Source organism: Truncatella angustata (genome assembly GCF_020726525.1).
Source record: "Truncatella angustata strain MPI-SDFR-AT-0073 chromosome Unknown BKA67scaffold_7, whole genome shotgun sequence".
NCBI lineage: Eukaryota > Fungi > Ascomycota > Sordariomycetes > Amphisphaeriales > Sporocadaceae > Truncatella > Truncatella angustata.
In genome coordinates, this window is record NW_025763387.1 from 1,500,618 (window position 1) to 1,513,985 (window position 13,368).

General features: G+C 48.9%; 5 protein-coding genes across 5 annotated transcripts; 4 read left to right on the forward strand and 1 right to left on the reverse strand.

Annotated features, from left to right (window-relative positions):
* Positions 1-69: 69 nt before the first annotated feature.
* BKA67DRAFT_681794 (uncharacterized protein) lies at positions 70-1,787 on the forward strand (the record flags this gene model as incomplete). The annotated part of the gene is made up of 2 exons (XM_046108933.1): positions 70-1,102; positions 1,170-1,787. The coding sequence occupies exons 1-2, from the start codon at positions 206-208 to the stop codon at positions 1,785-1,787; spliced, it is 1,515 nt and encodes a 504-aa protein (XP_045955225.1). The 5' UTR covers positions 70-205.
* Positions 1,788-1,854: 67 nt separating this feature from the next.
* On the reverse strand, positions 1,855-3,072 carry BKA67DRAFT_648713 (uncharacterized protein). The gene is made up of 3 exons (XM_046105994.1): positions 2,777-3,072; positions 2,405-2,723; positions 1,855-2,350 (listed from the first exon to the last, which is right to left on the reverse strand). The coding sequence occupies exons 1-3, from the start codon at positions 2,836-2,838 to the stop codon at positions 2,261-2,263; spliced, it is 471 nt and encodes a 156-aa protein (XP_045955226.1). The 5' UTR covers positions 2,839-3,072; the 3' UTR covers positions 1,855-2,260.
* A 714-nt stretch (positions 3,073-3,786) lies between these two features.
* Positions 3,787-5,888, forward strand: BKA67DRAFT_371100 (uncharacterized protein). The gene has a single exon (XM_046096487.1). It carries the CDS (start codon positions 4,052-4,054, stop codon positions 5,657-5,659), a length of 1,608 nt encoding a protein of 535 aa, XP_045955227.1. The 5' UTR covers positions 3,787-4,051; the 3' UTR covers positions 5,660-5,888.
* An 810-nt stretch (positions 5,889-6,698) lies between these two features.
* Positions 6,699-7,803, forward strand: BKA67DRAFT_661677 (ribosomal family S4e-domain-containing protein; the record flags this gene model as incomplete). Its single annotated transcript, XM_046107861.1, has 3 exons — positions 6,699-6,712; positions 6,883-7,305; positions 7,452-7,803. 3 exons carry the CDS (start codon positions 6,699-6,701, stop codon positions 7,801-7,803), a joined length of 789 nt encoding a protein of 262 aa, XP_045955228.1.
* A 3,204-nt stretch (positions 7,804-11,007) lies between these two features.
* BKA67DRAFT_538739 (glycolate oxidase) lies at positions 11,008-12,967 on the forward strand (the record flags this gene model as incomplete). The annotated part of the gene is made up of 5 exons (XM_046100517.1): positions 11,008-11,301; positions 11,355-11,760; positions 11,847-12,074; positions 12,129-12,527; positions 12,582-12,967. The coding sequence occupies 5 exons, from the start codon at positions 11,008-11,010 to the stop codon at positions 12,965-12,967; spliced, it is 1,713 nt and encodes a 570-aa protein (XP_045955229.1).
* Between the last annotated feature and the right edge of the window lie 401 nt (positions 12,968-13,368).

A 13,368-nucleotide genomic window follows, 5' to 3' on the forward strand; every position in this document is an offset into this window, starting at 1 on the left:
GGTGAGCCTTGGCTCAACTCCATAAACTTGCTTTTTATTTTTGTGATCTCGTTTCCACGGAAATGCTTGTGCTGTTCATATCGAGTTGTGTGCTTGGCTCTTGTCCATGAAACATTATAATACCATTCTGGCTGATTCGGCAGTGTTTTCGGTCCCTCAAAGGTAGCGTCGGAATGCTTTTAAATCCTGAACCCAAAGCTCTGCAATGGCTGTTTTTCATACACAAGTCCGCGATTACACATACCATCAAAAAAACCACATTCATGGCAAGGTGCAAATAGCAAAAATCCAAGTACCTTATGCAAACCTCGACAGCATCCAATTGCCGCTTGTCGCACGCTTCTTGGAAAAGGATGGCCCTGGTAAAATAACACTAATTGACAATCTCTCGGCCGTGCGAGACAACATCAAGAAAGGACCATACAATGCAGAGGCTCATGGCGTGGTAGTAAAGGCTGGAGATCTACCTGGAGACCTGCCTGGAGTCTGTCCTATCTGGGCTTACTTGCAGCCTGGCAAGGTTAATTTGCAGGAACCCTTCTGGATTGACATCGTTGAGTTCAACTATTGCCGACGCTCAAAGATCAAATCGACCTTTGTATGCTGGGTGCCACACTTGCAATCAGCCAACGGACACTTGATCACTATCCTTAACGGCATGCCTCGTCTTCTTCGAGGAACAGTCGTCATTGTTCAAATTCCAGGATTGCCATCGCAAACACAACTTGTTTGGAAAGAAGCAGCAGAGCTTACTCGAGCCAACACACTTCCAACTCCAGTAAAACTAGCTCTTTTTAATGCCCAGCTAGCAGCGCTTCAAAGCTTCGGCATAGAACACTCTAAGTCTGACCTTGTCGAAGCACCTGCAACATCGGAAGAGCTACCCGCTCTTGTGCATGATAATTGGCAACGCTTAATATCGTTGTCAAACAGTCACGCCACAAACGATGACACAGGCAATAGCGCACAGGTTGATGAAGACATCTGGTCTGACTGGAGTAACGAGGACGGTAGCATCGTAAACTCAGATGTCATGTCCTCTACCGATGAGGATCATCTGGTGTCTGGTGTTCAGGGAGAATCTGAAGCATCGAATGATTGCGTATGTTATAGTACAATGCAATTGTCTATATGCTTGCCTCTCAGTTTTGACTGACTTTGTTTCGTAGTCGTTCTTCTGCTGCAAATATGCGGACCAGAGACCAACATACCGGAATCGAGGCAAACCCAGGCACTGGCACAAAAAGAATGAAGAATGCCCTTTGGGCGCTGGACACCCGCAACATTGTGTATTTGCGGACGCATTCCCCGATGATTGTGTCGTGAACAAAGCATCACACTCACACTGTCCCCCAACGACAGGCTCCAATGGCGTCTTTATTCCCGACACGGTCCATTCGACCCGGCGATGGTTGGGTAACGGTACAAACACGGCCATCGGTCGGGCTCTATATTCTTCCCCTGACGTGGAATGCGACGCCCGGAGACACTCATTCGAAGACGAATCAAGCTCCTTGGTTCATGCCATGGAACACGAATTTGACATGAATAACCCTACGCCACCCACAGATTTCCCCGTAGGATATGACTTGACCCAGATGCCACTTTCACCGGGTCGAGATCTCAGTACACCAAACTTTTTCGAAGATGACGATGTGGCTATAGATATCTCAATTTTAGACATACCAGTACCAGATAGTCCAGCCATGCCATGGATACCCCGTGTGCGTTTAAATGCGATGCGATTTAGTCCAGCACCTCTGAGCGACTCAGACGTCTGGAACTGAAAGAACGTATTAAAAAGGAACATGCATCGGGAGGCTAGCGGGTCGTAACTTTACAGAAACATTTTCGTGTCGGAATGCTTTCTTATATATGAAGTGGTTTACCAGATTTGATATTGTTTTTGCCCCAAAGTATCACCTTCTCGTAAGTTCCGTCCCTTATCACTGTTGAACGTGACGCCCCGCAACAGAATAGATATTGGTTTCCTGTTTAATGCATGACTAACACATCAGCTACGTACAAACACTGGGCACAATGATTGGTTGGAAATACGACAACATTAAGTGTATCGTAGCCTGACAATCAAATGTTGCTAGAAATTTAAAGCTGAATTGACTCCTTGCTATACTAATATCGACGTGGTTAATGGTTTGATCTGATGACACGAGAAATTGCAACAGGATCATGAGGTTGACTGCATGAATGCGGGGCGAGGATACCTCCCCAGACTGCTACTCAAGGAACTTAGCCAACATCAATTAGTCTTTTTCCTGCCCAGGGAAGTATGTGTATTGTTATCGAAGAACCCAAGCAAATATGCTGTTCTAGTCAGGCAAAGAAATACCTAGCATCGCATCAGCACCTCCGTGAGCAAGGATCAATGTAATATTTGACTTACTGTAGCTCCAATGTTTCCCCATGTCATGGCGTTCCAATCAGCTACAGCCAAGGATCTATCATAGCCCAGCAAGTAAGCCGTGAGACCAACATGCCCCAGATCCGCAACCCACAGAGCCCATAAGTAATTCCGAACGACTTTCAACTCTGAGCTCGTGTAAAGGACGGCAACCCCAAGCAAAAACAGCAACCCATAGGCGTTTCCCAGCTGCAGTGCTACGAGGCGAGAATTATCTGTATGGGCAATAGGTTTTGTAATCGATATCTGCTCCTCAATAAACCAGTCCGGCGATATGAAAGGTGCAACAGCGCCAGCAATCCTGTATCGGGGTCAACAGAGAGAAATGTACATAGGGGCAGAAGCCTAGCTTACAATGAAATCGGCTCAATGATGGTGAACACGAATCTAGGAAAAGTAGGTAACTGTGATGCCATATTGGAGACCCGACTTGTTTCTCTAAGCCCAACACAACATATACCATATATTGAACTTGGTCAGATTGAAATCGACGCTCGTAGTGATTCACCTCCAAATGTCTGAAGGACAGACCGAGGTAATTATGGCGGGGTATTATGTGGTACAATCACGTACACTATTGAAGCTATTGTCAGGCTGTTTAGGAGTACTAGGTACACTCAAAGACATTCAATCATCGCACTCACACCAAGTTGTCGTCAGTTAATGCTCAGACGCGCTGGGTGATCTGGTGCCAACTGGCCGCACCTGTCTGAGCTTGGGGACAAGTAGGTCAAAGCTCCAAACTGCCGCCGGAAACTACGGAGATAACTGGACGCGGCAAGATCGTGGCACTCGGTTCCCTTCAGATCCAATTGCGTCTCCCAGGCCCTCCTGCCATGTAGATCATATACTACATTGGACTTGGAACCAAATGAGGTGAGCCTAGAACGTCGTTCCATCTCGGCCTGCATTTCTTGGGGGGCAAATCCAGGATTGGCTTCTCTTTCACCCAATCCCAACCAAAGCGAAGGCTTACCAATGACAAAGAATTTCCTCCAGGGACAGCGATAAGGGGCCACAGGCGAGACGCTTGACTTGGGTCTGGAACGACCTTGAACGACACACTTCATCTGCCTGCTGCTTGTCCGGTTACACCTCATACTCGAGCTTCTGCGACGTCAACCAACACCTCGCATTTTCGCGTACTTACATCCGGAGAATGGGTTGAGTTCTCGGGCTTAGCCGGCTTGAAAGTTAGCAGTGTTGGTTGTGGCCCGTAGTTGCTGGAACTCTGTCCGGTCTTGTTGAATTTGCCATCCCAGTCGACACATTCCCATCTCCGCTTCTTGGACTCCAAGCTATCTCCACGGCTACCGCTGCAGCGTGGAGGTCAAGGGCCTGGTCCCTATCGTTTGACTTGATACGTAACAATTCCATACGCAACCCACGAGGGCAATCATCTTACTCTTCGAAAGCGAGCGTCCTGCTCACGGCGCCCGGCTGCATATGTGCAAGCGCAGAGAGGCAGTCGTGTACTACTTGAGAAAGCCTTACCTTAGTTTGCTCATCGCTGCTGCTATGAAAGTCTAGACCTTGAACCCTCGATTCGTCGTGGATTATCTTTGTATTTGTCGTACGCTTGCGGTTCTGTTCCAATGCTCTTCTTTGACCCGGGATTTTCCATTCACGATGGCTACCATCGAGCCACGGCTAATTCACTTGCTTAACGAATCGACTACTACGCCGAAGCCGCACCACGCTGACCTACCACCGATCAAGGGTCTCGATCTTCCGAAACCTACGAACGCCCAACATCCACATCCTACTGAATATGGTAGCAGCCAATGGAGCGATGGTCAAGATGCTGGGTCAGCGGGTCAGTTGCCTCCGCAATCCATGCCACCACTCCTCACGTTGACAGAGGATGGGCTTGGAAATACTGGCACATGGAAGGACCCAAGCTATGGCGTAGAGAAGCATCTGTCACACCATATTTCGTCCCAAGATTTGCGAAAGATCCTTGATGACACGCCGGAGATTCAAGAAGACAGTTCGGTGAAAAAGAGGCACCCCAAAGACGATTTTGTGCAGTTACCACAACCGCTCAAGAAACAGAAAGCTTCGGCTGAAATGAGATTCCCTCCCATGATTGTGGGTTTGAACCAACCGCCACCGGACGCTGCTTTATTCCCATCTATGGCCTCGACATCCTTTGACAGTCGCCCACGTTCCGAGCCACCGAAAGTTCTAAGCATCGGCAAGCCACCAGAGCTCCAAGCTGGCCTTGAGGATCAGGCCGTACCCAGCCCGCCACCGGACGCCGAGCGAACCCCAACCGGCAGGCTCAAAAGGAGAGCAGCTAAGCCACGTCGAAAATGGACCGAGGAGGAGACAAACCATCTACTGCTTGGCGTGAGCAAGCATGGGGTAGGAAGATGGACTGACATCCTGGACGACAATGAATTCAGCTTCAACGAGCGAACCGCCGGTGATCTGAAAGACCGCTTCCGCACATGCTGTCCAGATGAGTTGAGAGCAAGCAATAGAGTAAGGACTGATACACAACAAGCGAAGTCAGGCTTGTCGGCTAGCACCAAGCCCAAAAAAGGACTCATGTCTGAGAATATCTTGAATGAGCCAGAAGAGCTCGCAGAGTCGGAAAGAGCCCTATCTGTCCATAACGATTCTGACACCGCGAACAAGCAGCGCAAGAGCCGCGCCCATCGAAAAAAGTTGGAGGATCTTGCTGAACTGGGTATCAAAGGCCCTTTCAAGAAGTCACAACGACGCGGTCGTCGCCCTTTCACAGAACAGGATGACAGCGAAATATTACAAGGGTTTGAGTCGTATGGGCCCCAATGGACGAGAATCCAGAGGGATCCCAGATTTAACCTATCGAGTCGTCAGCCAACGGACTTGAGAGATAGGCTGAGGAACAAATACCCGGAAAAGTTCGCGGGCGCAGAGAAGACGCAATTGCAAGTCAAAGGAAATGGGTTGTTAGAACCGTCGATCGACATGAATATTGGTCATTCTTTAGACAAGTCTAAATCGGCGCTTCTGGAGCCACAGCTTTTACACAGTAGCTCAAGAGAGGATATGCCGAAATGGCCAATGTCTGCCAGCTTGATGGACGCACCAGAATCTTCGCAAGTGACACAAAGCCTCTTCTGGAATGAAGCAGCTGGAAGTGCATTTCCCCCTGCCGGTATGGGCGAGATGGACATTTCGCGACTACTACTCGACGATACTCATCTACAACACGAATCTGCATCCGACAGACGAGGTCTTGGATGAGTCGATGACTCGAAAGTCTTATTATTCCTGACATGACCAAACCGAGCACTCAGACATCTGCCAAAGAGGGTGGAAGTTTGTAAAGCCGCTTGCGCACACACGACAGCCTTGTGGCATTTGTGTTTTCTACCGGTGCGGTAACTTTTAATGCCCGAGAGTTATCATGCACAATCCACTGTCACACTCATATTCTCCGTTGAAGGCAACTCGATCAAAGTCACAGATTTTCGGGTGTGGCCCTGTCATTATTGGCTTGACGTTTAAGCGCCATGGGTTTGTCTTCCAGCAATAAGGTTGAGAGCGTGCCTGCGTCTCGTAATTCGAGGCTACCATCAATTTTTCAGATGGACTATATATACCAGCCCACGTAGACATATGCCGAAGGATCCTGGAATGGATTCGAGTACATTCAAGGCTGCAGAAACCATCGAGTAATAAACGGGACTCGATCCTGAATTTTAGAAGTCAACGACATATGCAACGTGCCTAATCAACGTCGCGTGGCAGTAAGTGTAATTTGGTGCCAGGGTGCCTCGTGAACTGAATATCAAAGCACACATGAGGTCGAAAATTCCAAGAATCGCAGGACCATATGCAACAGTGAACAAGACACAATACAGGCAAGACTGGCTCTGTGCGGCTGGCTGTGGTGAATTGCTTTCATTCTTTGCTGATTCATGGGGGTGGGGGGTTCCCTGCCAAGCCTTGGTTGAGACCGACGTTGAATGCTGATGAAAGTAAAACCACGCGCTCATTTTTGCCGGGCCTGCTGCAGCTGGTCGAGGTGGCCTCGCGCTTGTTGAGCACTTGCTCAGAGCTCCAGGCTCAAAATGGTGGGTCGGAATTGAACCAGAAGCTCAGACCCATTAGCCAGAACTTCCACCACAGACAGAAAATCACGTGGGGCTGAGCTAGGGCACCACAAACCCAAACGCTTGCTTTCCACTTTTCAGCAAAGCGAACTTTTATTTTCCAGTATCTCAAAAGCACACCCGAACCTCCCACGACAAGCAACCCAACCAGCCATCAAACCGCTAAAATGGGTAAAGGACCGTAAGTTGCAGCTCTGTCACAAGGTTGTCGCAATGTGCGAGATGGCCACGGATTGTTCTTCTGGCCTCAATGGCTATCCAAGAGATTTCCAGGCCTGATCCAATTGTCGACTATCGTGTCACGAAAATTTCAATCTTCTGCCATGTATGCTAATGCTTCTCCCTTGACAGTAAGAAGCACCAGAAGCGCCTCAGCGCCCCGTCGCACTGGCTTCTCGACAAACTCTCGGGTGTCTACGCTCCCAAGCCCTCGCCCGGTCCTCACAAGCAGCGAGAATGCTTGCCCCTCATCATCTTCCTCCGCAACCGTCTCAAGTACGCCCTCAACTACCGTGAGACCAAGAGCATCTTGATGCAGCGTCTCATCAAGGTCGACGGCAAGGTCCGAACCGACACCACCTACCCCGCCGGTTTCATGGATGTCATCACCATCGAGAAGACTGGCGAGCACTTCCGCCTCATCTACGATACCAAGGGTCGCTTCACTGTCCACCGCATTCAGGCCGAGGAGGCCGAGTACAAGCTCGGCAAGGTCAAGAGAGTGCAACTTGGCAAGGGCGGCATCCCATTCTTGGTCACGCACGATGCACGAACGTAAGTTCTGTCAGACATCATTCAGCCGTTGGATCAAGCTTTGGTCGAACCACCCTGTTGTCTGGTTTGGTTGATATGGAAAGAGCTTTGAGACGATGGCTGTATGTTCTCCCTTCCACGATTGTATGCTAATATGGCTCCCACAGTATCCGTTACCCTGATCCTTTGATCAAGGTCAACGACACCGTCAAGATCAACTTGTCCACTGGCAAGATTGAGGACTACGTCAAGTTCGACACCGGTGTCGTCGCCATGGTTACTGGTGGTCGCAACATGGGTCGTGTTGGTGTCGTCACCCACCGTGAGAGACACGATGGTGGTTTCAACATCGTCCACATCAAGGACGCCATAGACAACACCTTCGCCACCCGTGAGAGCAACGTTTTCGTCATTGGTTCCGAGAAGCCCTGGATCTCCCTGCCCAAGGGCAAGGGTGTCAAGCTCACCATTGCTGAGGAGCGTGACCGTCGCCGAGCTCACGCTCTGGCTGGCCACTAAATGTAGGGTCAAAGCCACGGGATTGAAAACGGGACTTGTTAGGTACTTGGTTGACTTTGTTACGCATGGGCTGGAGTCTACGGATAATGGTTTGCGCTAGCCATCATGAAGGCAGCTTCTTTAGGTAAATGAAGCTCAAATGAGAAAGAAAGCAATTTGACAAATGAGATACCTTTTCAGCCCAGAATTATTTGGGTTTTAGCCGTTCTGCAGAGTAAAGCTGGTACTCGGTCGATCGTGACTCTCTCTCTTTCTCTCTCTATATCTCTCCTTGGCCTTATTGCCCATGGGAAACAAGGGCGATGAGCCGAAATCGATTGCCTTGACTTACACTTCCATCTTGATTTCCCAGTGTTAGCTCCTGCATCGAACCAATAGCAATTGTGTGATCAGAGATATTAACTGAAGTATTGATCGACTTTGACAACTCGAATTCATGTTGAGAAAAATATGTGGCATACTAACACCCAAATACTACCCTATGCATGAGATGGTGCATACAGTGATTCAAACGTTTTGCTGAAAAATGCCACACTGCACTTGCGTCTTTTGCAGCCTCGCCTCTTGTACTCAACACATTTTTATTTGAGAAGGATTCCTTTATTTTTCTTTTCTTCACGTGAATTAGGCACATGCAACTTTGTGCAGCCAATTGCATCAGCAAAACACCAAATGTTTATCGCAAACTGTTACTACTCTTCCGTGTTGCTTGGCGCACAGGCCACAGCTGAGCTAGCCTTGACCGCTGCTTCAATAATACAAACAACCTGTTGCATAGTGACTTGTACTTTTCGCTAAGATGCCAAGGACGTACGAGTGAGGTTATATTGCGCTACTATCAGTGTGCTGCTATCACTATGATTAATCAATGTGGGTTGCCGGGATATTCTGGGGTACTATACACTACCCCACGTTTTCACTGGTGCACGAAGTCTGATTATTGTTGCTTATTGTTGCACGGCTTTCTTAGATAACCTCACGCGCCTTCTTACATGTCTAATATAGCATCACATGGCATACTCTTACGTGATATTTCCGGATTCCGCATCTGTGAGAGTTGGTATTTGCCATTCAACAACGCATACCAGGTGCCACCCATGTGTAAGATTTTCCCAACCAGATATCCTTACACCGACAATCGAAATGAGTGTTCATCACAGAAAAAAAAGGGCAAGCAGGAAGTCTCCGCGACTATAGACCACTCTGGCCCCCATCCCCATGTAAGAACTGTGCTTGATACATGTAATTAAAACTATCAAACGACCATATGAGCTTGCCGCACAAAATCCGGTGGCCTACAATTCTGGATGACCACACCCCGAGGATAACCTGGAAACGACGTGGGATAAGTTGACCCCCAAAGTCTTCCGTTGTATGTTGTTTAAATCTGGGCGCACGAACACATCGCTCTCGCTCGCTTCTCAACAACAACCGGAAGACAATTAGTCAGCCCCGAAGTCAGGTCGTCTTCAAACACACGTCATTGTCATTGAGCCAGCCAAGCGGACGCCATATGTATGGAGTGGTCATGGTGAGGACACACCACACTCCACGGTGGTCCTGACCGAGTATGCATACCTGATTCGGAAGTACGTGGGAGCATGGAACCCAACCGGGGAGCCTTCTGGAAGTCCCGGATCTTGAGCGTCAATCACCTGCATTTGATCCCTGGAGTTGACGCCTCAAAGTACTCTGAAGCTGCTCAGCCGTTGAGAATTTTTTAAGATCGCACCTCTGCACCTCTGCACGGGATAGAGCCGATGTTACCCCTCAGCCAACGGGCTGTGTCCCCCTGTCAACACCCCTCTTCTCCAAAGAGCGGCCCACAACTTCGTGGCCACGAGATCCTCGACAGTTGGAGAAGTTTCTGCTTCATGAAGGACATTTCGGCAAATGTCAGGAGCAATAATGACTGGCTTTCCAGCTCGATTCTCACAGCTTCACATCTTGACTTTGCCATTTTGGAAGACTGAGGTACAAAACAATGACCAGCGTGAGCGATATATTGCTTCGCAGATTCTTTCGGCCAAAGCGAGCCACGGCAAATATGCACCAAAACTGATTGAGGTGTATTCATCTTCAAGCTACAGAATCCAAGGACGTACCTTGCGGAGAAGATTACTGATGCAGGCAGGCAAAGTCAGCCTTCATCAATATGCCTCGACATCCCACGGATCTCTGCATTCCTTTCTGTCCGCGCAACTTCCATTCCAAGCGCTAGGCCCTCAGGTTTAGGCATGGAAACTGATTGTTCCTTGCTCATCCCACGCTCTATTCCTTCTCGAGCCAAGTGGTTCGTCGGTCTATGCGACTCCTCTCAAATTGTTTCCTTAGAGCAACCCGAAGCGGACTTTTCGCCAAGGGGAACAACAACACTCCACGTTCATCGGTGTATGCTTTTCTGTCCGGTGTCACTCAGCAAGTTAAGTCAGTCCGTTGTTCCTTAGTCTCTCTACTGATATACTAGCTGGAGCTTGTCTATTGGCTCCGGGGACTGTTTCTTATTAAAGCTCGTCGTCTCCTTCTGTAACCTTGTTTTGAATTGTCCCAATAAGGTGAGCATAAGCTGTGCTTTACTGGGCTAAGGTGAATTACTGCGACTTTGTGACACAAGTCGGCCATAATCATCGTTATTTTCCGGCATTGACACACCAGGTGCAGTCGACATTAGCTCATTGGATAAGAGTCACGAGGTCCATTACCCGAAGTGCTAGTATTACACGAGAGAAAGATCACGAGAAGTACTTGCAAGGTCAAGTCGAGCTGGCTCATATCCCCCTCCCATTGCCACTCTTTCTGTCCGTTAACTATACGCGACCCATCGTCGGATCCGGAAAGAAATAATTTCTCGACACCCCGTTCACTCCAGCGTCACCAAGTCTCCACTCTGCTATCCACGCCATTCAAAGAACCACTCCTGTACAGTACAGTGGATTTCAGTCATAGTCATTATTTGTTGGCGTCTGACGCTCATTGGTCTGCACCTCGTTGGGCTGATGACGAGATCAGACTACGGACTCGAGAAGTGAAAAGGGAAGCCAGCAACTCTTATCTGAAGAAAACATTGGATGTTCGAGATTGCCAAAGTCGGACGTGCCTGTACTTCGAAAGTGGTATATACATAACAACTAGTCATACGCTTGAGCTTGTGTCTGGCCTGGTTTCTACTGGAATTCCTCCATTTGTTTACAGCTGCCTCACCCAATGCTGTCAAAGGATCTTAGCAGCCGCTTGGGCGGCGCCTGGAAACGGGCCATTTCATCAACTCCCCAGAAGAGGATTGCCGGTAGCGGAGGGGCTAGCCGGTCTAGCTCTACAGCTTCCCAACAGCTTCCGAGGTGGTCGAGTCGCTCCGTCTTTGCACTTACGGCTTCGGCCGGTGTTTTCGGGTTTGGACTTGCCGCATCCGGGTTGGAGCTGTCGCCGAGGGGTAACGTTTTATTACTCGACAGCAAGGTTGCCGCCCCACGTTATGCGTCGATACGTGAAATGGAGATGGTATGAATTATATCCTCTCTACTTCGAACACTCTCGACTGACTGCTTGTTAAGGCCTTGGATGAGATTCGTAGTGAGATTGGTGCTGGCAGTGAAGATATAATATCAACGGATCCCGATGATTTGCATGCCCATGGTTATTCTGAATGGTCGAGCACCAACCCTGAAGGCCTTCCGGTTGCTGTGGCCTATCCTAGGTCGACAGACCAGGTCTCAACTATTGCACGGATCTGCCACAAATATCGCATTCCTATCATCCCTTACTCGGGAGGTTCAAGTTTAGAGGGCAATTTCTCTGCCCCTTATGGCGGCATCAGTGTTGATTTTGCCTACATGGACCAGATCATCAAGTTTAACAAGGACGACATGGATGTTGTCGTTCAGCCCAGCATAGGTTGGCAAGACTTGAATGAGCAGTTGGCAAGATTGGAGAGTGGATTATTTTTCCCTATCGACCCAGGTGAGTACACAAGAAGCGACGTCAATTTTTGTTGATACTCCTTGTTTTGTCCAGAAACTCGTACGATGGCCTGAATGCTGACAAAGATGGCTCAGGCCCAAGTGCTAAGATCGGTGGCATGATTGGAACAAACTGCTCTGGAACGAATGCAGTGAGATACGGTACCATGAAAGATTGGGTCATAAACCTCACAGTTGTGCTTTCCGACGGAACGGTTATCAAGACGCGAAGAAGGCCAAGAAAATCGTCTGCGGGTTACAACCTTAACAGTCTTTTTGTGGGGTCAGAAGGCACACTTGGTTTGGTGACTGAAGGTAACTCGAGCCTTTTCCCACGTTGATGCAACACCAACTTACCTGCACACATAGCGACCGTTAAGCTTGCTGTCGTCCCCGAAGATCTCTCGGTTGCGGTAGTCACATTTCCAACTATACGCGATGCAGCGTCCGCAGCTGCCGAGGTCATGCAGACTGGCATCCAAGTGGCAGCGATGGAAATCATGGACGAAGTGCAGATGAAGGTTGTCAATCTCGGTGGAGCGACTGCTCCGAAGGTCTGGAAGGAAATGCCGACACTCTTTTTCAAGTTCTCGGGCACCAAGGCGACAGTAAAGGAGCATATTGGCCTGGTCCAGAAAATCACCAAGAGGAACAAGGGCAGCAACTTTGAATTTGCCAAGGATCAACGTGAGCAGGAACTACTGTGGTCTGCCAGGAAAGAGTCGCTGTGGTCCATGCTGGCACTAAGGAAAGATGGAGAGGAAGTTTGTAAGTGGTGTTCGTAACGTGTTCTTTCTGGAATCTGCTAGCTAATATTAGTAGGGAGTACGGATGTTGCTGTTCCGTTCAGCAGACTCGCTGACCTCATTGAAGTCAGTAAGAAGGAGATGGACGACATGGGACTATTCGCCAGCATCCTCGGACACATCGGTGATGGTAACTTCCACGAGAGTATCATGTACAACCGCCATAATCAGGAGGAACGTGAAAAGGTCGAGTTGTGTGTCAAAAACATGGTCAAGCGGGCTCTGGAGATGGACGGCACCTGCACCGGAGAGCACTCTATCGGCTGGGGCAAGAAGGAATCCCTGCTCTGGGAGGTTGGTCCCGACACCTTGGGGGTAATGCGACAGATCAAGCAGGCGTTGGACCCGAGATGGATCATGAATCCTGGAAAGATTATGGATCTTCCCGGAGGCGGTCTCTGACGCGATTCTACGTTCGGTACACCATTGATTTTTGATGAATATGTCGGCACAAAGAAAAGAAAAAAGAAAAAAAAAATGGTAGTTGGGTTTCTAAGCATCGCAATCGAGCATCGATAATGGTTCAGGAAAATAGATCGGGGCAATCAGGTTAACACATCATACATCAGCATCTTATGGTTAGCATTGGCATCTGCATACGTCATTTTGGCTCATCGCAGCTTCCCAATAGACAGCTTGTCTGTGAAACATTAAGCTTCTGCTCGCTCATAATCTGTAGGCGTTGTCAGCAAGGTGATGGAGGGGAGGGGTCTGATCGTAAATATGTACTAAATCGCGTGTGAGAGTGAGTTATCTGAAGGGTTTATTCGTTGAAAAGTACGCTCTTTGTGCAAGCGGTTGTT

Coding starts and splice junctions, on each gene's coding strand:
- BKA67DRAFT_648713 (XM_046105994.1), bottom strand. CDS start 2,838: ATGGCATCACAGTTACCTACTTTTCCTAGATTCGTGTTCACCATCATT. Junction 2,724..2,776: donor ATCATTGAGCCGATTTCATT/GTAAGCTAGGCT, acceptor ACCCCGATACAG/GATTGCTGGCGCTGTTGCAC. Junction 2,351..2,404: donor GGGGAAACATTGGAGCTACA/GTAAGTCAAATA, acceptor ATGCGATGCTAG/GTATTTCTTTGCCTGACTAG.
- BKA67DRAFT_371100 (XM_046096487.1), top strand. CDS start 4,052: ATGGCTACCATCGAGCCACGGCTAATTCACTTGCTTAACGAATCGACT.